The following is a 27,719-nucleotide window of genomic DNA, read 5'->3' as shown; positions in this document are numbered from 1 at the left end:
GTTCCTTCAATGTCGCTGGATCAAAATCCTGGAACTCTTCAACAGCACTCTGGGTGTACCTACGCCAAATGAACTGCCAGTTCAAAAAAGTGGCTCACCAACACTTTCTCAAGGGCAATTATGGATGATAGCTTTGCCGATGAATTTAAAAAAAGAGAGAGACTTCCTCTACTCTGCACTTACCGAGACCGTGGAGCAATGATCGGATTCACCAGATTCAAACAAGACAAGGTCCTTGATAAAGACAGCGATGGCTCTCAGGATGAAGGATAGAAATAAGTGCATGTGGATGTAATTTCTTGTACAGTGCAACTTCCTGCAGGAAAAATGAACAGTAATGATCTTATAAACGGCCTATATTGAGGAGATAATGGTAAAATAACCAAAGCGCAACATCACAACAGGGCAACTAAACAGGGAGCAATGGTGGGCAGTGATAGAGCCTGCTCATTGACCACTGTCCTCCTGGCTGACCTCAACTGGCTCTGGACTGTCAACATACCAATTTCAATAGCATCCAATTCAGGGTCGGGGAGGCGATGGTGCAGGAGTATTGTCGCTGAACTAGTAATCCAGAGACCCAGGGTAATGCTCTGGGGACCAGGGTTCAAATCCCACCATGTCAGATGGTGAAATTTGAATTCAATAAGAATCTGGAATTAAAAGTCTAATGATGACCATGAAACCACTGTCAATTGTTGTAAAAACTCATCTGGTTCACTAATGCCCTTTAGGGATGGAAATCTGCTGTCCTTACCTGGTCTGGCCTACATGTGACTCCAGATCCACAGCAATGTGGCTGACTCTTAAATGCCCTCTGAACAGGGCAATAAATGCTGGCCTGGCCACATGGGATGCCCACATCGCATGAAAGAATAAAAAAAAATCATCCCTTTCTGTCCCAGCTTTTTCATTCTCCCACCAGCAGATTTCCCTAGGCTTGAATTCTAATCCTTTTTAAACCATGTGTTCCTGAGCCTATTGTCAAAATCCCACACTCTATGCTCACCCATAGAATGTAAACACCAGTATGTGTCAGTGGGGCCAAATGACCTGATTCTGTGCAGTACTATGGACACATTGAGAGAGCAATTAGCAAAGCCTATGGGGTCTTGGCATGGAGTGCAAAAGCAGGGACATCACACTCAACCTTCTTAAAGCTCTGGTTAGGCCACAGCTAGAGTATTATGTCCAGTCCTGGTCAACGCACTTTAGGAAGGATGCGAGGGCCCTTGAGACGGTGCGGGGAGATTTACTAGAATGGTTCCAGGGATGGGGGATTTTAGCTACAAGATTATGCTGGTGAAGATGGAGTTATTCTGCTTGGGGCAAAGGAGATCGAGGGAGGTATTTGATGGAGGTGTACAGGATTATTACAGGTTTGGATAAAGTAGCCAAGGAAACACTTTAGCTAATGGTACAAGGACTAGGAAACACAGAATTAAGGTTTTGGGCAAGAGATTGGGATTGGGGATTGGGGGGAGAAGGGAGATGGTGGTGTAGTAGTAAATTTACTGTACTAGTAAACCAGAGACTGGAGACATGGTTCAAATCCCACCATGGCAGCTGGTGGAATTTAAATTCAATCAAGAAAAATCTGGAATATAAAGCTAGTCTCAGCAGTGGCGACCATGAAACTATCATCAATTATTGAAAAACCCATCCGGTTCAGGAAATCTGCCATCCTTACCTGGTCTGGCCCACATGTGACTCCAGACCCACAGCAATGTAATCAACTCTTAACTGCCCTCTGAAATAGCCGAGCAAGCCTCAGTTCAAGAGCCGACTTTAACAGAGCAAGAACGGAGCTGGGCCGGGTAGACTGGAACCAAAGGTTGGCGGGAAAACTGTAGCTGAACAATGGGCTACCTTCAAGGAAGAAATGGTTCGGGCACAGTCAAGGTATATTCCCTCAAAAGGGAAAGGTAGGGCAAACAAATTCAGAGCTCCCTGGACAAGATAGGAATTAAGATAGAGAAGAAAAAATGTGCTTATGACAGGTGTCAGGTAGAAAATACAATTGAGAACCAAGCGGAATTCAGAAGGTTCAGAGGGGAGGTGAAAAAACAAATAAGAGAAGCAAAGAGGGATTATGAGTAAAGACTGGCAGCCAACGTAAAGGGGAACCTCAAAGTCTTCTATCGGCACATAACTAGTAAGAGGATGGTAGAAGGAGGAGTAGGGCTGATTAGGGACCTAAAAGAGGATTTACATATGGGGCATGGCTGAGGTGTGAAATGAATACTTTGCATTTGTCTTTACCAAGGAAGCAGGTGCTACCAAGGCCACTGACAGAGGAGGAAATTCTGACATTAGAAGGGCTCAAAATTGAAAAAGGACGAAGGACATAGGCAAGTTGGTGGAGTGGGCAGATAGGTGGCAGATGCAGCTCAATGTGGAGAAGCGTGAGATGATGCATTTTGGTAGGAAGAACATGGAGAGACAATATAAAATAAGTGGGTTCTGGATCAGAGGGACCTGGGTGTATATGTCTGTAGATTATTGAAGGTGGCAGGACAGGTGGAGAGAGCAGTTAATAAAGCATACAGTATCTTGGACTTTATTAATAGTGGCATTGAATGCAAGAGCAGGGAGGTTATGCAGAGCTTTTATAAGACACTAGTTAGACTTCAGCTGGAGTAATGTGTACAGTTCTGGGCGCCACATTATAGGAAGGATGTGGACGTATTGGAGAGAGTGCAGAAGAGGTTTACAAGAATGGTTCCAGGGATGAGAAACTTCAGTTATGAAGATAGACTGGAGAAGTTGGGACTGTTCTCCTTGGAGAGGAGAAGGCTAAGAGGAGATTTGATAGAGGTGTTCAAAATCATGAGGGGGCTGGATACAGTAGGTAGGGAGAAACTGTTCCCACTCATAAAAGGATCGAGAATGAGAGGGCACAGATTTAAAGTGATTTGCAAAAGAAGCAAATGTGATGTGAGAAAATTTTTTTTCACACAGCGAGTGTTTCGGGTCTGGAATACACTGCCTGGAAGTGTGGAGGAGGCAGGTTCAATTGAGGCATTCAAAGAGGGCATTAGATGATTATTTGAATAGGGACAATGTGCAAGGGTGCAGGAAAAAGGCAGGAGGATGGCACTAAGTTATAGTGCTCATTCGGAGAGCCAGTGCAGATATGATGGGCCGAATGGCCTCCTTCTGCGCTGTAACATTCTGCGAATTAGGGACGGACAAAAAATGCGGCCTAGCCAGTGATGTCCACATTCTGTGAAACAGTAAGGAAAAAAAAAAGAGGCGGGGGGAATGTGAGGGAAAACCTTTTTACGCAGCGAGTGGTAATGACCTGGAACTCGCTGCCCACGAGGGTGGTGGAAGCAGAGATGATCAATGATTGAAAAAGGAAATTAGATGGGCACTCTAAAGGAAATAAACTCGCAGGGCTATTGGGATAGAGTAGGGGAGTGCAACTGACTAGGTTGCTCCGCAGAGAGCCAGCATAGACTTGATGGGTCGAATGGGCACCTCCTATGCCTTCAAGACTCTATGACATTTGATGTAATTCTGTGGGGAAAATATTGACTTTGAGCAAGAGTGAGGCAGGGGAAATGTTAGAACGAATGCCCCCCCGCCCCCTCAGCACCTCCCACTTTTACTTCAATTGACGTCTAATTGCCCAAAGTCAAAGGTTGTGTCTTTAACAGACAGGTGAGAGCCCCTCCCACCTTTCACGAGAGCACTGATTTGCTATCGCAGCTGTCAATCACAGCTGAGGCTTGAGGTACCTCAGCTGTAATGCCCGGTTGTAATCCGCTACTTTCAGCTTCTCTCCCCATCTCTCCTGTGGGTCAGGGACACCCTCCGGTACCTCGCTCCAATGGTCATTCTTTATCAACGAGTCCACACAGCGAGTAGCCAGGTGGCTACTTAACCATGTTAAGCATCACACTCCAGTCTACATGTGTCATCAGCTGATGCCTACAAAAAGAACGTGGCCAGTGGTACTTTTTGCATCGCCCAGCCAATTATAGCACCCCTCAGCGCACACAGTAAATCTCGACACCTGATTTGTCAACCGAGCGAGTTTCGGTCCACTAAACTGAACTTCATTTGATCTGTTATAAAGGCACAGTCATTTTCACATGCTTCAAAACAGGTTCCCCATCATTTGTACCACCCCACTCCACCCTAGCCCTCCAGGGAAACCTCTGCCAGGGATTGGAAAGGAAACTCGACTGCAACTTCCAACCTGCAGCCTCTACCATCTAGACGGACAAGGGCAGCAGATAGATGGAAACACCCACCACCTGGAAGTCCCCCTCCAAGTCACACACCATCCTGACTTGGAAATATATCGCCGTTCCTTCACTGTCGCTGGGTCAAAATCCTGGAACTCCCTCCCTAACAGCACTGTGGGTGTACCTACACCACACGGGCTGCAGCGGTTCAAGAAGGCGGCTCACCACCACCTTCTAAAGGGCAATTAGGGATGGGCAGTTAAAATGCTGGCCTAGCCTAACTAGCGACGCTCATGTACTGAGAAAGAACAAAAAAAAAGCTTGCATTTATATAGCACCTTTGACAACCTCAGGACCTGCCCGAAGCGCTTCAGAGCCCACGAGGTGTTAGTCACTGCTGTAACATAGGAAAGGAAGCATGACTCTGCTAAAAACGTAGTTGATCCCCTACCTGAAAATACAAAGGATTATCATAGCAGCCGTCAGGGAGAAGAGGGACAAACTGTGCCCAACGGTGTAACTGGTCTTCACTGCCCGATAGAATTCTTCCTGAGGGGTAGAGAGAAGCGTTCAGATTATTCGCATTGTCTTCAGTTTCGCTGACATTTAAATAAGAACTGTGAGACATAAAAAAAACCCAAAGGCCATCTGCTTCACATTCCACCATCTTGGTAGCTGCTCGACACAACAATAGGTGAGTTAGGTTTGGATGTAGAAAGCCTATGGTCCAGGAGGAAGCCATTTGGGCCAAAGTGTCTGTGCTGGACAACAAAGAGCCATCCAGCCTAATCCCACTTTTCAACTCTTGGTCCATAGCTTTGTAGGTCAGGGTACTTCAAGCCCATTTCCAAATACTTCTTTGAAGAGTGCTAAGGGTTTCTGCCCCCACCATCCTTTCGGACTCCTTCTCAGCTCTGCCGAAAAAATTACTCCTCAACTTCCTTCCAATCCTTCCGCCAAGACTTTAAATCTGTGACCCATTGGGTTACTGACCTCTCTGCTCAGGGAAATGGATCCTCCCTATCCACTCTATCTAGGCCCCTCATCATTTTATACACCTCAATTTAATCTCCCTTTAGCCTCCTCTATTCCAAAGGAAACCACCCCAGCCTATCCAATCTCCCCTCACAGCTAAAATTTCACAGTCCGGGCAACATCCAATTGTCCAGGGCGTTGGTGAGACCACATCTGGAGTACCCGGTACAGTTTTGGTCTCCTTATTTAAGAAAGGATGCAAATTCAGTGACTGTTCATTCGACTGATACATGGGATGGTGGAGGCGGGGCGGGGGCTATCTTATGAAGAAAGGTTGGACAGGCTGGGCCTGTATCCACTGGAGTTTAGGAGAATGAGCAGTGATCTTATTGAAACATCTAAGATCCTGAGGGGACTTGACAGGGTGGATGCTGAGAGGATGTTTCCCCTTGTGTGGGAGAGACTAGAACTAGGGGACATAGTTTAAAAATATGGAATCTCCCATTTAAGTCGGAGATGAGGGAAATTTTTTCTCTCAGAGGGTTCTGCATCTTTGGAACACTCTTCCCCAGAGAGTGGTGGAGGCAGGGCCAATGAATACTTTTATGGCAGAGGTAGATAGATTCTTGATTAACAAGGGAGTCAAAGGTTCTCGGGGGTGGGTGGAATGTGGAGTTGAGGCCACAATCAGATCAGCCACGATCTTATTAAATGGCGGAGCAGGCTCAAGGGGCTGAATGGCCTACCCCTGCTCCCAATTCGTATAAATCTAGCACAATCACACCCTTCCTGTATTGTGGTGACCAGTACTGTGTGCAGTACTCTAGCTGTGGTCTCATTAGTGTTCTAGCAAAACCTCCTGCTTTTATACTCTATGCCTCAGCCAATAAAAGGAAGTATCCCATACGCCTTATATTTTATCCACCCATCCTGCCCCCTGCAGGGATCTGTGGACATGAACTCTAAGGTCCCTCTGCTCCTCCACATTTCTCACTCTATCATCACTTGCCTTTCCCAAAACGCGCTGCCTCACCCTTTTCCGGGTTGAATTCCACTTCCCACTTTTCTCTCCACCTGACCAGCCCATCCATTGATACCTTTCAATAAGTTGTCCACTGGTGAGGTCAGGCTGACTGACCCATAACTGTTTAGTCAGCCCTTAATCCCTTGTCTGACAACAGGGTACAACATTGGCAAGTCCTCCTTTTATTGACCGAAAGAAGAAGAGTTGTTGGCTAATCACCATTATCTTCAAGTCGAACAGCATACTGACTTGGATATATAATTGCTGTACCTTCATCATCTCTGGGTTAAAGTCTGAGAAGGACGACCCCAAATAGAGCATCACTAATGCAAGGACTGCAACACTGTAAGAAGGTTCCCCACCATATCAGGATATTTGCTTCAAGTTCTGCGATCATTTTCATATATTAGTCATGAAAACATTGGAGATGCTTTTCGGACTGAACAGGAGGGTTGCAGATGGCAAGCCTTAAGAACATAAGGACTAGGAGCAGGAGAAGGCAATTCAGCCCCTCGAGCCTGCCCCGCCATTCATTACGATCATGGCTGATCTCATTTCGGCCTCAACTCCAAGTTCCCGCCCTCTCCCCATAACCTTTCAGCCCATTACTAATTAAAAATCTGTCTATCTCCTCCTTAAATTTATTCAGCATCCCGGCATCCACAGCACTCCAGGAATATGGCACACGTGTACCTAAGTTTACTTTGCAATTAAATAGAGGGGGAGGGGTGTCATTATGTCTAATATCAATCACAGTTAAAATGGTCCATGGATAGCCTCATGACATTGTCAGCCGAACACAAAGGAAGAATTATTTACGGCCTCTCTCAGCACTCGGCAGCTGCTAGTTTGCAATGGGAGCGCTTCAGATCAAAACTACTTCTTTGTTACGGCAATTGTGCGCGCAGTTGTTCGAAGGTGTGCCTGGTTAGCTAATTTATAAACCTTAATAAACTTTAAATACATTCGATGCTGAGTGTAAATCATTTCTGCTGGCCGGCTGCAGAAACCATCGTCACTACAGTAAATTGTTTAACAACCACCATTAAAAAAAAACCTCAGCTGGCAGTTTTTAAAAAAATAAATAAATAATGTCTTGCCTGCGAAAAAACCTTTTGCTTTTGAGCTAAGGCTTTCGCTGATCGGAGTAGGCCTGGATTTCCCACGGCCTCTCTTCCTGCCAGTGCGCGGAGAATCAGCCCTCAGGATATTCTTATTACTCTTTACTTTGAGGCATACGAAAAGGGATTAGACTGTTACCCGAAAAGAACGTGCAGGGTTACAGGGAGAAGGGGCACTAAGTGAGAGCCGGTGCAGGCACGATGGGCTGAATGGCCTCCTTCCGCTGCGCGGTAGCAATTCGGTGATTCTGTGAAGGGACTAACAGATTAACGCTGTGAGTGGACCCTGTGAAATATCAGCACAGAAGGAGTTCATTCAGCCCACTGTGCCTATTCGGGCTCTGAAAGCGCTGCTGACTTAGTTTCGTTTTATTATTCGTTCATGGGGTATGGACATCACTGCCCAGGCCAGCATTTATTACCCATCCCTGGTTCAGAGGGGCAGTTAAGAGTCAACCACATTGCTGTGGGTCTGGAGTCACATGTAGCCCAGACCAGGTAAGGACTGCAGATTTCCTTCCCTAAAGGGCATTAGTGAACCAGATGGGTTTTTAACAACAATCGACAATGGTGTCATGGTCATCATTAGACTTTTAATTCCAGAATTTTATTGAATTCAAATTCCACCATCTGCCTTGGCAGGATTTGAACCCAGGTCCCCAGAGCGTTACCCTGGGTCTCTGGATTACAAGTCCGGTGACAATACCATTGCCCCAATTTCCATTTCCCTGCCCAAACCCTCTAAAACTTCCTGTTCCGTTCTTTGAAAAATTAAAGCTGTTTTGGATTCTGCTCCAGCCACTATTTACAATCGGGCATTTGACGTTGTATCACAATCCTCTACACAAATCTACTTTCTTCCCAGCCTCTCCCTTCGTTTGTTGGGTGATGTCCTTGAATTTCTCTTCTGTAGTTACGGGACTGACGATAGCGGAATGAGATGTCCTCTTTAAGGAGCAGCTTGCTTTACGAGGAACATAAGAGCAGGAGGCGGCCACTTGGCCTTTCGAGCCTGCTCCACCATTCAATAAAGATCGTGGCTGATCTGGTAGTGGCCTCAGCTCCATTTTCCTGCCTGCACCCCCCCACCCCCCCAATCCCCCCCCCTAAAAAACCCTCGACCTCCCTGTCTAACAAAAATCGGTCTAACTCGGCCTTGAATGAATTTAAAGGCCCAGCCTCCCACTGCTTTCTGGGGAAGAAATTCCACACACCAGCGACCCATGGTGGTGGTGGGGGGTGGGGGGTGGGGGGGGGAGGCAGAGTTTCTCCTCATCTCCGTCTTAAAAAGGGAGATCCCTTATTTTTAAACTATGTCCCCTAGTTCTAGTCTCCCCCCCGACCAGGAGGAGTTGTCCTCCGGGTATCCATCCTATCGAGGCCCCTCAGGGTCTTACGGGCAGGATTTTGACCTTGGCGGTGCGAGCTCGCCAGGGGGCGGTTGGGAAGCCGACTGCTGCCCGCGATCGGGCCCGGAAGGCAATTCCATGTTGGCGGGCCAACGCTCAGCCTGTGTGGGCGCGGCATGGGAGGCAGTGCAAGTGCGAGGCCTAATCTGTTTTCAAACCGATCTCACAGGGGGCCCATTCACACAGGACTGACTTTTAAAAAAAGAAATTAAAGATTTTATAAATGTATTGAAACGTGTCCCCTCGTGCGACTCTGTCACCTGAGCAGGGATATGTTAACTAATTCAAAAATGACAAGTTTTTATTTGCTTTCGGAAACCTCATCCCCGCTCACTGAGGACGAGGTTTCCAAAAAAAACGCGCAGAGGCCGCTTGGCTTTTTCGCCCGCCCGCCAACCGTAAGGATGCAACTGTGTGGATCGGGCCACCCCTTCACTGAGATCTTCCTGGTCAGGGCACGGCCTCCAACAGGAAGGAGCGTTCATTAAACCTTGGAGTCAAGAGCTGTAGGAGCGCCTCCTGCTGGCTTTTGCCGAACTCCAAACCTCTGGCCCACCAAAGCAACCCTGATCCCATTCCCCTGCCTCACACCCCCCCACCTCCGACCACCCTGTGGTTCTTTCCCATCATACCACCCCCCCCCCGCCCCCACCAAAAAACCCCCACTCTTTTTTTTTATATTGATTGACGGAATGTGGGCATCAATGGCTAGGCCGGCATTTATTGCCCATCCCTAATTGCCCTTGAGAAGCCGCTGCTCTCTCTGCTGCTAGGTGGGGCCTTAAGCAAGGAGCCAGCGGGCTTTAAAGGTGTGACAAGACCCGGCAGCTCATGACTGAGATGAGGCCTGAGGCCCAAATTTGGGTTCTCAATTCATGCACCAACAGGAACACTTTCTCTCCATCTTTCTCCATCTGCACTCCTCATGATTTTGAACACTTCCATAAAACCTCCCCTCAACCTTCGTCCCCAGATTCTCCAGTCTATCCATGGACCTGAAATCCCTGGAACCATTCTCGGGAATCTTTTCCACGCCCTCTCTAATGCCTTCAAATCCTCCCTAAAAAGCGTGGTGTCCAGAGCTGGACACAATACTCCAGTTGAGGCTGAACCTGTGTTGGTTCATCATAACCTCTTTGCTTTTGTACTCTTATGCCTCAATTTATCAAGCCCCAGGATCCCAAATGCCTTTCTAATCACTTTCTCAGCCTGTCCACTGCCATCTTCAACTATTTGTACACAGACCCACAGGACCCTTTGCCTTTGCACCCTCTTTAGAATTGTACACTTTATTTTTTATTGCCTTTCCTCGTTCTTCTGACCAGAATGCACCACTTCACCCAGGGCAATAAGGGACGGGCAACAAACGCTGGTCTTGTCAGTGACGCTCACATCCCATGAAAGATCATCTAAAAAAAAATCACCTGCCAGGTGTCTTCCAATTCTACCCGCCTGTCTATATCCTTACGAAGTCTATATACCCTCATGAAGGCTCACCGCCACCTTCTCAAGGGCAATTAGGGATGGACAATAAATGCTGGCCTTGCCAGCTTTACTCACGCCCATGAACAAAAAAAACCCCTCATCCTCAAAGCTGATTTGCTGAATTTGGCACAGAGCAGTGCCCACCAACCATCCCCCACCCCCACACCTCCACCCCCCCCACAACCTGGAGCACCTGATCAGGCCCCAAATCCCTAATTTTCCTTCTATTACATGGAGTTCATACACACAGAAACAGGCCATTTAGCCCAACTGGTCCATGTTGGTGTGTATCCTCCATATGTGCCTCCTCCCTCCTTACCTCATCTCATCCCATCAACATATGTTCCTATTCCTTTCCCCCTCCAGTATCCCCTTAAATGTATTTATACCATTCACCTCGACTACTCCTCATGGCAGGAGGTTGCAGGTTCTAACCAATCTTTCGGTAAAGAAGTTGTTCCTGATTTCCTTCATGGGATTTATTAGTGACATCCTTACATTGAAGAATTCCAGTTTTGGACTCTCCCACTAGGGAAAATATCTTCTCTAAGGGGTCACCGCTCAGTCTCTTTCCTACACCTCAGTCTACTCACTCATTGCCCTCTCAGTGTCAGATAGATGGGAACACCACCACCTGGAAGTTCCCCTCCAAGTCACTCACCATCCTGACTTGGAAATATATCACCGTTCCTTCACTGTCGCTGGGTCAAAATCCTGGAACTCCCTCCCTAACAGCACTGTGGGTCTACCTACACCACATGGACTGCAGCGGTTCAAGAAGGCAGCTCACCACCACCTTCTCAAGGGAAATTAGGGATGGGCAATAAATGCTGGCCCAGCCAGTGAAGCCCATACCCCGTGAAAGAATAAAGAAAACCCCTCATCCTTGTAAATCTGTTTTGCGCCTTTTCTGTTGCCCCCCACATCCTTTTCATAACGTGGAGCCGGAAACTGTGCCCAATGCCCCAAGTGTGGCCTAAGCAAAGTAACACAGATCCTTTGATTTTCAATTCTAGAAATGAACCCCAGTCCTTGGTTTGCATTTCTGATGGTCAAATTAACCCGGTTCATTAAATGGAGGGGAAATCCCCGCCCCCGACAGATTCCCTGACGACTGTTGCCGGGGGAGGGGGGGGGGGGGGGGAGGTGGGGAATCGGCACTCGTGGTCAGCCATTTTGAATTACGCGTGAGTCACTCGCTGGGTTTGGTGAGAACATGCACCGAGGAACAGTAACAGGAAGCTGACAAACCTCCTTGTTGGATGGTGTGCTGTTAATGTATCCACAGGCCTTGAAGTAGGGGAGGGAGAGATCGGCCCAACCTTGGCTTGTACAGATCCTGCTGACTGTGGCTGGAAGGCAAACATTTCGTGGTTATTCATAATTTTGGACTGAATTGTGACACAACAATTTGCATTTATATAGCCTCAAATGTCCCAAGCTGCTTCACAGGACAGTAATAAGACATTCACATTCACAAGGGCATGTACAGAAAAACCAGCACTTCTACTGTTGAAAAGAGAGACATATGGCCAATTCTTTTTGTCTCGCACTCATCAGGACAAACACAAGAATGCCAAATTTCAAACAATCACAATTTGCACTACAGAAAAAAAGAGTGCTGATAGGTTGGCAAGTCGACTCTAATTGGGCGAGGTGTTACCATGGAGAAAGCAACAACAACAGGCTCCCCAGGCTCCAGGGTAATACAAAAAATTGCCCATTGCTCTTTTTTTTGGCACCGTCATCCAATGCACTTCTTCAAAATGGTGGCCATGGGATCCTTTATAACCACCTGAGAGGTCAGAGAGGCCTTGGTTTAACACCTTATCTGAAAGACGGCATTTCTGACAGTGCAGCACTCCCTCAGTACTGCACTGGGAGCATCAGCCTCAATTTTATGTTTAAGCCTCTAGAGTGGGGCTTGAATCCACGGCCCTCTGACCCAGGAGCTGATTCATGGTTGGCATGGCAGCAACTCTCACGAGGAACACCTAGACTACCCGGACGATGGATGAATAACTATCCAGTGCCATTGGTTAACACTTGATTGGTATTGAAAAGCCATCACGTTAAGCTATAACCTACATAATTAAAAATCCTCTGTTAGGTGTATGAACTGGTAGCCTTTAAACATCATCTCTGAGGCACTACAAGGGAAACTTGAAAAAATCTTGATCCTGGTGTGCCTCACTTGACACAGGGCACACATTGCAAAATTTGGTGCTCTCTCCATATGATTATTTGAGTGGAAGAATAATTGCTGGCGATGATGCCGTCCAGGTCTTCACACTGGGAGTAATGTTATCTGACCCCCTCAGAGTCATGAGGGTAAATGTCACCATCTACAAGTCAGGAGTGTGATGGAATACTCTCCACTTGCCTGGATGAGTGCAGCTCCCACAACACTCAAGAAGCTCGACACCATCCAGGACAAAGCAACTGCTTGATTGGCACCCCATCCACCAACTTAAATATTCACTCCCTCCCCCACCAACGCACAGTAGCAGCAGTGTGTACCAGTGTACCATCTTACAAGATGCACTGCAGTGACTCACCAAGACTCCTTCGACAGCACCTTCCAAACCTGCGACCCTACTTTCTAGAGGGACAAGGGCAGCAGCTGCATGAGAACACGGGCAGGTTCCCCTCAAAAAGCTGCACACCGTGCTGACTTGGAACTATACACTCATTCATTCACTGTCGCTGGGTCAAAATCCTGGAACTCCCTCCCTAACAGCACCGTGGGTGTACCTACACCACAGGGACTGCAGCGGTTCAAGAAGGCAGCTCACCACCACCTTCTCAAGGGCAACTAGGGATGGGCAATCAATGCTGGCCCAGCCAGCGATGGTCACAGCCTCAGAACGAAAAGGAAAGTAATTTTCAGCATGGTGTCCTGATGTGGAACCGGCCTTGTGGACGAGCTGACTGTTTTAGAGAGTTGTTTCTGTGACGGGAGGCCTACTCGCAAGGTCAGTTTTGCGCCCGGGCAGCCATGTTGAAAAACCAATTCCACAGGTTCCCCTTTCCCCTTTGGACAGACGTGACAGTCAAGCAAAACACTTAACGGTGAGGTAAACAGGCTGTTCCCGCTCGCCAGTGGAACGGTAACGGCGGGTCCAAGTTTGAGCTATTCCCACCCCCCCAAAAAATGATGTCGAGCTCAGTTCCGATGTGGAATTCTCTGTGGCTCAAAACGCTGCTGAACCAAGTCACAAAGCATCAAGACATCACCGAGATACTGGGTGGTAGCTTTTGCTCGAGCTGTCCTACAGGGTGAGGGGCACCAGAGGAAGGGAAGGGGACTCTCCGAGAGGGAGCTAAGTGGAATCAGCCATCATTTTATGGGATAGGAACATAAGAAATAGGAGCTGGAGGAGACCACACAGCCCATCGAGCCTGCTTCGCCATTCAATATGATCCCAACTGATCTTGGGCTTCAACTTTTCCCGTGCTGTCCCCATCTCCCTTAATTCCCTGAGACACCGAAAATCTGTTTATCCCAGCCTTGAATGGATTCAACAACGGAGCATTCACAACCCTCTGGGGTACTGAATTCCAAACATTCACAGCCCTTTGAATGAAGAAATTTCTCCACATCTCAGTGCTAGATGATTGGCTCCTTACCCTGAGACTGTGCCCCCGTGTTTTAGATTCCCCGACCAGGGGAAACAATCTCTTAGTGCCCACCTGACAAAGCCCCTTCATAGGTTTCAATGAGATCGCCTCTCATTCTTCTAAATCTGGGTCCAACTACCCCCTGGGGTAAGATTGAATAAGGGACTTAAAAGACAGCGAGAGAGTCGAGAGTTACCTCCAACGTTCCGGAAAAGTGCAGGCAACTGCGGACAGGGCTTCTCCACAGCCTCGCCAACCTGGGCGGGGGGCCAACAGGTGATATTGTCCCACATTCCTTGGCATCCTGCAAAGGAAAACATTCATCCTTAAAATAATCAGATCTAAAAACGTAAAGCTTCAAAATATTACACCCTAAAACACTGGCCCTCAAAACATTAGACCCTAAAGAATTGGGCCTTAAACTATTAAGACACTGGGTTGAATTTAACAGGGGGGGGGGGCGCATCCCTCCTGGCCCAAAAGCCAATTAGCAACTCGTCGACTTTATATCGGTTGCCCCTCAGCAATCTTATGCTGGGAGTGGCCTTAACTACCCGAGAGTGGGACTTGTGCCCCTAAGGGATAGGAAATTCTGCCCCCGAGAGGTGGCCAGCCATTAAGACTATAGTCCCAGCAGCACCAGAAGTAAGCAGTGGCTATTCCTGGGACTACAGGCAGTCCCAAGAAGAAAAGATGTCTCCTGGACTTAAAGGTTAGCCTGGGTATTATGGTTGGGGAAGGATTGGGGTCACTAGCGATGGGGGTAGGGGGAGCGTTTTTTCAAGGCTGGGGGAGGGACCTTATTACTACTGAATTCAAGGCAAGCATCTCAAAATTTATACAAACTGCAAAACAAGTTGCGGCAGTTTTTTCAAGTTTCCCTTTGGGATTTGAACAACTCAGCATTCATCATCGGTTGTGTCGTAACAAAAGTTGGGGGCTCGTCCAGGATATATTTGAAATTCCTTGACTGGGTTGGAGTTGGTAAGTCTTAAGGTTATGAGTACGAGAAACACTTTGAACTCAGGAGTTGGCGTAAGGTTTTTTTCAAATAGTGAGCCTACAACATGACCTTTGCAATTGCTAAGTCTTGACTGGGAATTGAAGTTATAACTTTAGTTACCTTTTGTAAACCAGCCAAAGTTAAGTTACTGGAATTGGCGGATAAATTACAAGTGGGGCTACCTGCAGGGGCTAAGAAAGCAGATATAATTGAGGGTAGCACAGTATTTAACGTTGGAAGTGATACCCGATACTAGTGAGTCCCAGCTGGAGGTAGTGAGGCTTCAGTTAGCAATGAAGATGCTTGAATTTGAACAAGCAAAGGAAATGAAAAAAGCTTGAGCTAGAGGCAAAAGAAAGAGGAAGAGCATTTCAAAGGGAACAGGCAGAAAGGCAGGAGAGCAAAAGAAAACAAGAAAGGGAATTAGAAATGGCGAAGCTAGAAAAGGAGGAAAGAGGAAAAGAGAGAAAGTGGGAGAGAGAGAGAGAGAGAGAGAGAGTTCCGGCTTAAAACGCAAGCAGTTAAAAAAAGAGGCCAGTAGATGAGGAAGGACATATTTCCTGATCAGAACCCTGTGGACAGATGTTTAAATTTGTACAAACTCTTCCAAAGTTTGAGGGAAGAGATATTGAAGCATTCTTTATTTCAGTTGAGAAGATAGCTAAGCAGATGAAATGGCCCCAATAAAACTAGACATTGTTGTTACAATCTAGGTTGGTTGGTAGAGCACATGAGATTTATGCTTCACTGTCAGAAGAAATGTCAATGAACTATGATGTGGTAAAAAAAAAAAGGCTATTATGAATGCATATAAGTTGGTTCCTGAGGCATATAGGCATAAATTAAGGAACCTGAGAAAATAGCCTGGGCAAACTTATATTGCGTTTGAAAGAGTAAAACAAAGTAATTTTGACCAGTGGATACGAGCATTAAAAATAGAGACAACATATGCAACTCTTAGAGAAGTAATCCTTCGGTAGTGAGAACTCATGTGGAGGAGCAGAGAATTGAACGGTAAGGCAAGCAGCAGAATTAGCGGATGATTTTGAGTTAGTTCATAGAGCTAAACCTTTTTTCCGTCACCCTTTTAAACCAGAAAAGGATAGAAAGTGGGAAGATGAAAGGAAGGTGGGGAATCAGGGAAGAGGGGTAGGTGGAAAGTTACAGGAAGTTTTTTCTCAGAATAAAAAAGGAAGGTGCTGACAGTGGAAGTGACATTCAAAAATTGAGGTGTTTTCATTGTAATAAAGTTGGTGTCAGGATGATATAATAATGTTATTGGAAATTATTTTTTAAAATAGAGTTCTAGTGGGGTCTGTGTCTATATGTGTGTGTGTGTGTCTTAATTGGATTATAGCCAGCTAGTCTGGGTGCTTTGATGTATAATAGTTTTGAGATGTTAATTAGATAAACATAAGGAGGGTAGAAGATAAAGTGTAAATTTGCATTTGTTAAAAGAAACCATTCAAGACTGCAGGTGAAATCTTACACCTAGCTAGAAGACACCAAGCAATGTGTTTAGTTTTTTTTCAGCTTAATAATAAAATTGGTGGGATGAAAGGATGTTATTGTTAGAAGAGGTAAAGTTAAAAGCCTAGTGATACAATGTAAAATTTACATTCAAAGAGAAAGATATGTATAAAGGAGAAAGGAGATTGTGTGTATGGTAGAGACATTTTAAGATCCAACAAGTGTGAGAAGCCTCCAGCCTGTAAACCTCAAGCCTGTCTGCAAGGACCCAGAGCTGAAAGAAACTAATTTTGAATGTGACTGTTCAGCGTATGCTCTGCCAGGTGTCTCTTTAAATCTATGAGATTTACTGTTGCCTCAACGGGGTGTAACTGAGAATCAGGCTAATTAGAGGATTTTTGCAGTTATTATAGTAGTAATTTTTTTGATGTATGTATGTGTTTACAATCTTTCTTGAACTAATAAATGTTTAATTTAGTTTTATAAAAACCTCTTGAGACTCGGTGGTCTTATTATTACTGAATTCAAAGCTTGCATCTTGAAACATGCAAATTGCAAAAATGGGTTATGACAGTTGTTTCAAGATTCCCTCTGGGATTTGAACAACTCAGCCTTTACCATTGGCTGTATCACAGTAATTGGGGGCTTGTCTAGGACATATTTGTAATTTCTTGATTTTCATTGAATTAGTGAGTCTTAAGGCTACGAGTACGAGAAGCACTTTGAATTCAGGAGTGGGTGTAAGAGAGATATTTTAATGAGAAAATGAAGGCCAGAGCATGTCTCAGGAAATGAGAGCTGGAGGGAGGTACATTAGATTGTTATCCCATTAGGGTAAAGAAATGAGATTCTGAGGATTGCTCATGAAATTCCAATGGGGGACATTTAGGAATTAGAAAGACACAAAGTACAGAAACATTTTTATTGGCCAGGATTGCATAGGGATGTAATCAAATTCTGTAGAACATGTCACACATGTCAGGGGACAGGGAAACCAGAAGCAGTGATTAAGCCGGCACCTTTAATCCCAATTCCAGCATTTGAAGAACCTTTTACTAGTGTCATGATTGATTGTGTAGGACCCTTCTCTCAGACTAAGAGTGGAAAACAGTGCTTACTGATAATAATGGGTGTGTTTACCAGATTTCCTGAAGTGATACCTTTAAGAAATATTACAACTAAGAAGATTGTGGAAGAGTTAACTAATTTTCTTTACAAAATATAGTTTACCTAAGGAAATACAATCCGATCAGGGCTCAAATTTTATGGCACAGCTGTTTAAGGAAGTAATGAACAGTTTGGGGAAGCGATGGTGTAGTGGTATTGTTACTGGACTGGTAATGCAGAGACCCAGGTTAATGCTCTGATGACCTGGGTTTGAATCCCACCATGGCATCTGATGGAATCTGAATTCAATAAAACCTGAAATTAAAAGTTTAATGATAACCCATGAAACAATTAATGATTGTTGATTGTCGTAAAAACCCATCTGGTTCACTAATGTCCTTCAAGGAAGGAAATCTGCTGTTGTTACCCGGTCCGGCCTACATATGACTCCAGACCCACAGCAATGTGGTTGTCTCTTAAATGCCCTCTAAGTGAGGGCAATTAGGGATGGACAATAAATGCTGGCCACAACCCATGAATGAGTTATAAATAAAAAATAGTTTAAGTCAACAGCTTATCACTGAAGTCACAAGGAGCATTGGAAAGATGGCATCAAACTTTAAAAACTATGATAAGAGTGTACTGTCAGATTATCCAGAGGATTGGGATAGGGGAATTCCATTCGTTATTTTGCTATTAAAGCTGCTCCTAATGCATCGACTGGTTTTACTCCTTTTGAACTGGTTTATGGTTATGAGGTAAGGGGACCACTGAAATTGATTTATGAGAAATTAGTGTGTCAAAATCCAGAAACTACTCTCCTGGATTCAAATCAAACTTCAGAGAGAGATTAGACAGAGCATGTGAGTTGGCTAGGGAACATTTAAAGATGTCACAGTAAATGATGAAAATAAAAACAGACAGGAAAGCTACAGCTCGCAATTTTGTTGCTGGAGAGAAAGTGCTCGTTTTGTTACCAGTATTGGGTGACTCATTAAGGGCAAAGTTTAGTGGGCCTTACAAGATTGAAAAGAAACTGAGTGAAGTTAATTATTTAATAAACACTCCAGATAGAAGAAAGAAGCAGAAGGTATGTCATGTAAATATGCTTAAAAAGTGCTTTGACAGGGAAGAGACCAAAAGGAGGGGTTAATGGTGGTAGATGATGAGTAAGAGGTAGAAGTGTAAGATTCTGAAATTGATTTTCCTCTAATCAAATTGGAAAATTGGGCTTACTTGAAAACCTAAATGCAATATTGAGTTACCTTCCAGACAAGCATCAAAGTGATTTGGAAAAGCTATTGCAGTCACACAAACCTATTTGTGGGAATAAGTTGGGGAGGACAGATTTAGCCATAAATGATGCCTCTGTAGCAGTTTCATCTTTGACAAGGCAACAGCTTTATTGATTAAATCCGGCAAAGTTATCACAAGTACAGAAAGAAATTGATTTCATGCTTTAAAATGAGATCATTGAGTCCAGTTGCAGTAACTGGAGTTCGCCTATTGTACTGGTACCGAAACTGGATGGAACACTCAGACTGTGTGTGGACTATCGAAAGGTGAATGCGGTGACAAAGGTGGATTCATATCCCATACCATGGGTTGGAGGATTGTATTGAGAAAGTGGGACAATCAAAATTTATCACAAAAATTGACTTACCAAAAGGATATTGGCAAGTACTGTTATCGGAAAGAGCAAAGGAGATATCGCCTATTTTGACGCCAAATAGACTCCAAGGGCAGGATTTTACAGCCCCGTTTCGGCAGGGGCGGGGCCGTAAAATGCAGCGAGACATTCTAAACCCCATTGGCTTCAGCGGGAACGTAAAATCCCGCTGTCGTAAAATTCTGCCCCATCAGTTCAAAGTCGTGCCATTTGGTACGAAGAATGCACCTATGACATTTCAGAAACTGACAACCAAGTAATTGCAGGTCTGAGTAATTGTGCTGTTTACATTGGTGACAATAGTTTTCAGTCAGAGGCGGGAGGAGCATTTACAGCATCTGGAAGAATTATTTACTTGAGTACAAGAAGTTAATTTGGTGACGAACTTGGCTAAAAGTCAATTTGCAAAAGCTCAAGTTACATATCAATTGGACATGGTAAGGTGGCTGCAAGAGATGTGAAAGTCAAGGGTATCGTGGATTTCCCAGTGCCTACAACAGAATGAGAAGTTTTGAGATTTCTGAGCATGAGTGGGTTTTACCGGAAATTTGTACCGAATTTTATCCGAGTGGTTGCTCCACTGACTGAACTATTACAAAAGAACAAGAAGCTTCATTGGGCACAGGAGAGTCAGAAGGTACTTGATAACTGTATTAACTACAACACCAGTTTTGGCAGTACCCAATTACGCTAAGCAATTTAAGTCGGCCGTTGATGCAAGTGATATAGGCACTGGGGCCGTACTGTTACAAGAAGATGACACTGGAATTGAAAAACCGATAGGGTATTTTTTGCGGAAGTTGAATGTACAACAGAGAAGATATTCAACGATTGAAAAACAAGATGTTGGATTTGGTGTTAGATTTCAAAATGCTGCAATGCTATGTGGCAAACGATTTGTCAGAAACAATTGTTTAAACAGACCACAATCCCTTTAAAGTTTCTGGACAGATTGAGAGACAAAAGTGCAAGGCTATTCAGATGGAGCTTATTAATAACAACCATTTAATCTAGAGGAAATACCTATTTAATCTACAGATAACACATGTCGCTGGACGAGAGGATCTGTTTGCAGATGCGTTATCAAGAGTTTGAAGCTTAATGGGAAAATTGGACATTTTAAAACCAGGATACTGAACTGGAATGATTTCTGCTGATAACAATAAATATACAAACCCTTGTTATGTTAATGCACGCATCTGGTAATGTGATAAAGTACATAGTTAAATATAGGGGATAGTATAAGGTGGGTTAATAAAAAATGAAGCCGTCTTTTAGAGTCATGACGGTTCATTTTTCGATAAGGGGGTGGGGGGGGCGGTGGGGGAGGGAGTCAAAAAGATGTAATAATGTTATTGGAAATTTTTTTTTTTTTAAATAGATTTCTTAATTGGATTTTTTTTTAATTCATTCATGGAGTATAGGCATTGCTGGCTAGGCCAGAATGAATTGCCCAATCCTAATTGCCCTGGTTCAGAGAGTATTTTTAAGAGTCAACTACATTGTTGTGGGTCTGGAGTCACATGTAGGCCAGGCCAGGTAAGGACAGCAGATTTGCTTCAGATGGGATTTTACAACAATCGGCAATGGTTTCCTGGTCACCATTAGACTTTTAATTCCAGATTTTTCTTGACTGAATTTTATTGAATGGTGAGATTTGAACCCGGGTCCCTAGAGCATTACCCCGGGTTTCTGGACTGCTAGCCCAGTGACAATACCACTATGCCACTACCTCCCCTGCTAGTCTGGGTGCTTTGATGTAGAGTTATTTTGAGATGTTAATTAGATAAATGTAAAGAGGGTATAAGGTAAAATGTAAATTTGCATTAGTTAAAAGAAACCATTCAAGACTGCGGGTAAAATCTTACACCCAGCTAGAAGACGCCAAGCAATGTGTTTGTTTTTTTCAGCTTACTAATAAAATTAGTTGTTAGAAGAGGTAAAGTTAAAAGCCTAGTGACACAATGGAAAAGTTACATTCAAAGAAACATGGAAAATAGGAGGAGTAGGCCATTCGGCCCTTCGAGCCTGCTCCGCCATTCATTATGATCATGGCTGCTCATCCAACTCAATAGCCTGCTCCCGCTTTCTCCCCATACCCTTTGATCCCTTTCGCCCCAACAGCTATATCTAACTCCTTCTTGAAAGCATACAATGTTTTGGCCTCAACTACTTTCTGTGGTAACAAATTCCACAGGTTCACCACTCTCTGGGTGAAGAAATTTCTCCTCATCTCAGTCCTAAATTGGTTTACCCCGTATCCTCAGACTGTGACCCCTGGTTCTGGACTCCCCCACCATCGGGAACATCCTTCCTGCATCCGCAATAAAAGCAAAATACTGCGGATGCTGGAAATCTGAAACAAAAACAGAAACTGCTGGAAAAACTCAGGAGGTCTGACAGCATCTGTGGAGAGGAAGACAGAGTTAACGTTTCGAGTCCGTATGACTCTTCATCAGAACTAAAGAGAAATAGAAATGTGGTGAAATATAAGCTGTTTAAGGGGGGGTTGGACAGGTGAAGCTGGATAGAGGGCCAGTGATGGGTGGAGGCAAAGGAGAGATTGCCAAATATGTCATAAACAAAAGGGTGAAAAGGGTGTTGACGGTGGTGATATTAGCTAAAGGTGCTAATGGTGACATTAAGGGCAGAAAGCAGGATGAGCAAGTGACAGATGGCCCCAGTGGGGGTGGGGTGGGGGGATGGGATTGAAATAGGCTAAAAGGTGGGGATAAAACAATTATGGAAATAAATTGTAAAAATAATAATAGAACTAGGTGGGAAAAGAAAAAAAAATATATTAAAAAAAATATAATAATTATTAGAAAAAAGGGGAGAGGATGGAGGAGAGAGTTCATGATCTGAAGTTGTTGAACTCAATGTTAAGTCCGGAAGGCTGTAAAGTGCCTAGTCGGAAGATGAGGTGCTGTTCCTCCAGTTTGCGTTGAGCTTCACTGGAACATTGCAGCAAGCCAAGGACGGACATGTGGGCATGAGAGCAGGGTGGAGTGTTGAAATGGCAAGCGACAGGGAGGTCTGGGTCATGCTTGCGGACAGACCGAAGGTGTTCTGCAAAGCGGTCACCCAGTCTGCGTTTGGTCTCTCGAATGTAGAGGAAACTGCATTGGGAGCAGCGAATGCAGTAGACTAAATTGAAGGAAGTGCAAGTGAAATGCTGCTTCACTTGAAAGGAGTGTTTGGGTCTTTGGAAGGTGAGGAGGTGGGGAGTAAAGGGGCAGGTGTTGCACCTTCTGCGGTTGCATGGGAAGGTGCCATGGGAGGGGGTTGAGGTGAATGGGGTGATGGAGGAGTGGACCAGGGTGCCCTGGAGGGAACGGTCCCTATGGATTGTCGCTGGAAAGGGGGGGATGAAGGGAAGATGTGTTTGGTGGTGGCAGAACCGCCAACTCCAGCATGATGCCATCAAACACATCTTCCCTTCACCGCCCCCCCCCCGTCAACATTCCGTCGGGACCGTTCCCTCCGGGACATCCTGGTCCACTCCTCCATCACCCCCGACACCTCAACCCCCTCCCACGGCACCTTCCCATGCAACCACAGAAGGTGCAACACCTGCCCCTTCACTTCCCCTCTCCTCACCGTCCAAGGGCTAAAACACTCCTTTCAAGTGAAGCAGCATTTCACTTGCACTGCCCTCAATTTAGTCAACTGCATTCCCTGCTCCCAATGCGGTCTCCTCTACATTGGAGAGACCAAACGCAGACTGGGTGACCGCTTTGTGGAACACCTGCGGTCTGTCCGCAAGCATGACCCAGACCTCCCTGTCGCTTGCCATTTCAACACTCCACCCTGCTCTCATGCCCACATGTCCGTCCTTGGCTTGCTGCATTGTTCCAGTGAAGCTCAACGCAAACTGGAGGAACAGCACCTCATCTTCCGACTAGGCACTCTACAGCCTTCCAGACTTAACATTGAGTTCAACAACTTCAGATCATGAACTCTCTCCTCCATCCTCACCCCCTTTTTTTAAATCCCTTTTTTCTAATAATTATTATATATATATTTTTAAATATATATTTTTTTCTTTTCCCACCTATTTCTATTATTATTTTTACAATTTATTTCCATATTGTTTTATCCCCACCTTTTAGCCTATTTCAATCCCCTCCCCCCCACCCCACCCCCACTGGGGCCATCTGTCACTTGCTCATTCTGCTTTCTACTCTTAATGTCACCATTAGCACATCCTTTAGCTAATATCACCACCGTCAACACCCATTTCACCTTTTGTTTATGACATATTTGCCAATCTCTCCTTTGTCTCCACCTATCACTGGCCCTCTATCCAGCTTCACCTGTCCAACACTCAAACAGCTTATATTTCACCACATTTCCATTTCTCTTTAGTTCTGATGAAGAGTCATATGGACTTGAAACGTTAACTCTGTCTTCCTCTCCACAAATGCTGTCAGACCTGCTGAGTTTTTCCAGCAATTTTTGTTTTTGTTTCTTCCTGCATCTACCCTGTCTAGTCCTGTTAGAATTTTATAGGTTTCTATGAGATCCCCCCTCATTCTTCTGAAATCCAGCGAATATAATCCTAATCGACTCAATCTCTCCTTATATGTCAGCCCCGCCATCCCAGGAATCAGTCGGGTAAACCTTCGCTGCACTCCCTTTAGAGCAAGTATATACTTCTTCAGATAAGGAGATCAAAACTGCACACAATATTCCAGGTGTGGTCTCACCAAGGCCCTGTACAATTGCAGCAAGATCTCCCTATTCCTGTACTCAAATCTTCTGGCTATGAAGGCCAACATACCATTTGCCTTCTTTACCGCCTGCTGCACCTGCATGCTCATCTGTAGCGACTGGTGTACGAGGACACCCAGGTCTCATTGCACATTCCCCTCTCTCAATTTATAGCCATTCAGATAATAATCTGCCTTCCTGTTTTTGCTGTTTTATACATATCTTTCAAAGAGAAAGATATGTATAAAGGAGAATGTGTATAAGGTAGAGGCATTTTAAGATCCAACAAGTGTGAGAAGCTTCTAGCCTGTAAGCCTCAATTCTGTCTGCAAGGACGCAGAGCCGAAAGAAACTCATTTTGAATGCGACTCTCCAGGGTGTCCTCTGCAAGGTGTCTATATAAATCTGAAATTTTGCCTTTACGAAGGTGTAACTGAGAATTAGATTAATTAGGGGTTTTTTGTAGTTATTATAGTATTAATTTTGTAGACATATGTATGTTTTTACAATCTTTCTTGAGTTAATAAATGTTTAATTTAGTTTTATAAAAACCTCTCAAGGCTCAGTGGTCTTATTACTACTGAATTCAAAGCTTGCATCGTGAAACATAGGCCAGGATTTTCCATGCGTCGGGTGGGCTCTGCAGGAGCGGTTGGGGCGGTTCCGGAGCTGACCGCCACCCGCGATCTGCTCCGCACTGCGATGGGCCGATGAAGGCCTGCCCTGGGTGGATTGTGAGTGGTAGCAAGCGCTACCTGTGCAGACGGGGAGGTGGGGGGGGGAGGAGGGAGTGCCGGGTCCAGCGCTCTGTTGCGCGTGTGTGCAAAAGAGCACTTCAATCTCACTGAGGCACGGAGCTTGTACATAAAGTCATAAAAAGTCAGAGCGTAAATCTTTTGTTACAGAGAGGTTATTGCAGCAATCGATGATAGCTTCATGGTCACCTGTACTGAGATTCAATTCCACCAGCTGCCCTGGTGGGATCTGAACCTGTACCCCAGAGTATTTGTCTGGGACTCTAGACTACTAGTCCTGTTAGATTATCATTATGCCACCATCTCCCCCCAAAGTCAGAGTGTAGGTGCAGCAAATGGAATGTTAGCCTTTATTGCAAGAGGGGGTGGAGACTAAAAGTAGGGAAGTCTTGCTATACGTGTAGAGGGCATTGGTGAGACCACACAGAGTACTGTGTACAGTTTTGGTCTCTTTGTTTCAGGAGGGATATACTTGCTTTGGAAGCAGTTCAGAGAAGGTTCTCTAGGTTTGGGATGAAGGATCGACTTAGTCAGTAATGATTTAGCAGTAGACGTGTCAGGAAATGGTCATGTTTAATGTTATTAAATTAGCTTGGTGAAGAACAAGTCCCGTTTAGTGATTAACAGACCCCAGCGTTGACCGTGCTGAAGGCTGTTTATTACTGTCAGACACGCACCACCCTCTCTCCGAACTAAGAACAGAGGAGTAGGCCACTCAGCCCTTGAAGCCTGTTCCATTCAATTGGATCATGCCTTAACACCATTTGCCTCCCATTTACCTGCCTCGGTTCCACAAGCCTTAATAAGATGAGATCAAAAGAAATAGGAGCAGGAGCAGGCCATTCAGCCCCTCCGTTCAATAAGATCACGGATGAGCTGATTGTGGCCTCAGCTCCACTTTCCTGCCTGTTCCCCATAACCGATTCCCCTCAATCAAAGATCTGTCTAACTCGGCCTTGAACATATTCAATGACCCAGCCTCCACTGCTCTCTGGGGAAGAGAATTCCCAACACTAACTACCCTCAGAAGAAATTCCTCCTCATCCCTGTTGGGAGACGCCTTATTTTGAAATTTTGCCGCTACTTCTAGATTCAGGGGAAGCATCCTCTCAACAGGAGGGAGTTTGGAGGGGGGGGCGGGGGAGAAGGTGTCCGGGGGCGGGGGAGAAAACGTCCAGGTGAAGATGTAAGGGAGATGCCTGTGGAGTTATGACTGCCCCCTGGGGAATGAACTGAGGGTAGGCACGTTAGGAGGGAATGGAGAATGCGATAGGGAGCAGAAGGACCCGGTTAGGTGGGAGGGTGAGGGTGCATCGGTAGCGGTAGAAGGAACAGCAAGGGCAGGTTGGTGGGGACCCGGAGGCAAACACGGATCATGGGAATGGGAAGGAGGAGGTTGGAGGTCAATGTGGATAGGGGTGGGATTCTCAGGAAGATAGGGAATGTGCACATTCACCTCAACATTCTTGAAAGACAAGGGTTCGGGTTGGTGGGGAGGTGGAAGGTGATGCCGGGGTGGTGGGGAGGTGAACAGGGATGGGGAAAAGGACATGGGTGACTTGGTGGGGGGGAGGTGAAAGGATGGGGGGCGGAGCTGAGAAAAAAAACCTAACGACTGCTATGGTTGTCAAAATGGAAAGTGAGCAGGGTCACGTGTTGGATGGGCACAGGTGCTGCCGTGGGTGGGTGGAGATGCTGGTCAGCTCCAATGGACAACTGAAAGTGAACCCCAGCAGACAGCATTCAAAATGTTCAGGACGGTAAGATGAGTGTGATGGCTCCACGTGCGTGGGAGAATGCTTGCACGAGGCTCCGAAAGACCCTGCCCCACATACACTTCTCCCTCCAGAATCATTCGTGGTCCAGCTGAACTGCTAGTGGTGGGGGGGACACAGAGGGAGGACTCGTGAAGCCTGTCAATGAAGCTGAAAGACACCTTTACACAATATTCAATGAAAGTGAATATATTTTCAAATTATTAAGTGACAAAATGTGTTCACCCGTGCAACCAGTTGTGATCAGAATTTCTTACTTTTTCTAGGTCTACCGCTTCTTCTAGGTGCTGCCCTGACATCTGCAGCAGGGGTGGAGACAGCCTGTGCAACTGTTGGCCCTGTTGCCTCTGATGACCTTGGCATGTGTCTTCTGGAAAGCTGAGGCCTTGAGGGCCCCGGCTTGCCTTGGCTGTCCTCCTGCTCCCTCTGTGGTGACAGGAGACGAGGTTGAGGGGAGCATAGGCAAAGGGGACTCGGAGGGAGCAGACAGCCTCTGAGATTCCCGAGTGGATGACCCAGGGGTGTCCAGCTGCTGCTTCTCCTCTCTTCGGCTGCCCGAGGGCCCCAACCTGACTCCTTTAGAGGAAGGCGCGCCTCGAGGGGTGTCATGGTACTCTGTTTCCCTCTCCTGTTGCCAATGCAGGAACTCACCCATGGTTATCACGATGGAATACAGGTCTGGGTGCATCTCCACGTTCTGCTGGGCCAGGGTCTCCATGGCGTCCGCCATCCTCCCCATGGAGACCTCCATACACGCACACGTGGGCACCACTTCATCAGAGAGCAGACAGACACACTCCTCTGACTCATGTACCACTCTGTTGAGGGTTCCAACAGCTCTACGTGATGTTCCCCACCTTCTGCCGACTCTCCAGGATGAGTTGGAAGCCGAATCCAGAGGCTCATCATCTGACTCGGACCTCACAGATACCTATTTCCCCTGCAGTCCTCCGAGTGCTGGGGAGCTCGGCTGAACCTGCCTCCTCCTGCTGCGGACATGTGTCCGTGCGGTGACCACCAGACTGTGAACCCGAGCCTGCTCTAGACCTAGGTCCCACCGAGGTGTGTGTCTCTGCGCTGGTGCAGGGTGTGGGTAAGCGCTGTGACGGGTCTTCCAGGCTGCTTATTTCCAGCTCTTCAATGGAGGAGGTGTCCTCTTGGCTGGAGGTGAGGATGTGGATGCAGCTGAGGGACTGGCTGGCTGAGGGTGTCGGTCGCTTGGCAGAGCTCCCTGTGAACCAAAGTAGAGACAATTAGTACACGGCAGCAGAGTCAAAAGCAGGAGAGAGAGCATTCACATTTGCATTGAGAGAGGGATGATGTGGTGCAGGATCCTCACGTGGGTGTTCGTTGACAACCTCATGGTTGTTGCAGGCAGGGTCCACGTCCTCACCAG

General features: G+C 46.0%; 1 protein-coding gene across 1 annotated transcript in view; it reads right to left on the bottom strand.

Annotated features, from left to right (window-relative positions):
• The window catches only part of vipr1b (vasoactive intestinal peptide receptor 1b), a 66,839-nt gene extending 39,861 nt beyond the window's left edge, over nt 1-26,978 (bottom strand). The window contains exons 1-6 of the mRNA XM_078534372.1: nt 26,975-26,978; nt 16,559-16,588; nt 14,028-14,135; nt 11,462-11,562; nt 4,648-4,745; nt 184-316 (exon numbers count right to left, since the gene is read on the bottom strand). Of these exons, the coding sequence (XP_078390498.1) occupies nt 184-316; nt 4,648-4,745; nt 11,462-11,562; nt 14,028-14,135; nt 16,559-16,588; nt 26,975-26,978 (474 nt within the window). The remainder of the gene's footprint in view (nt 1-183; nt 317-4,647; nt 4,746-11,461; nt 11,563-14,027; nt 14,136-16,558; nt 16,589-26,974) is intronic.
• Between the last annotated feature and the right edge of the window lie 741 nt (nt 26,979-27,719).

The sequence above is a fragment of the Cetorhinus maximus genome, chromosome 3 (assembly GCF_964194155.1).
Source record: "Cetorhinus maximus chromosome 3, sCetMax3.hap1.1, whole genome shotgun sequence".
NCBI classification, from domain to species: Eukaryota; Metazoa; Chordata; class Chondrichthyes; order Lamniformes; family Cetorhinidae; genus Cetorhinus; species Cetorhinus maximus.
Note: the sequence above shows the minus strand (reverse complement) of the source record. Positions and strands in the feature narration are given on the sequence as shown.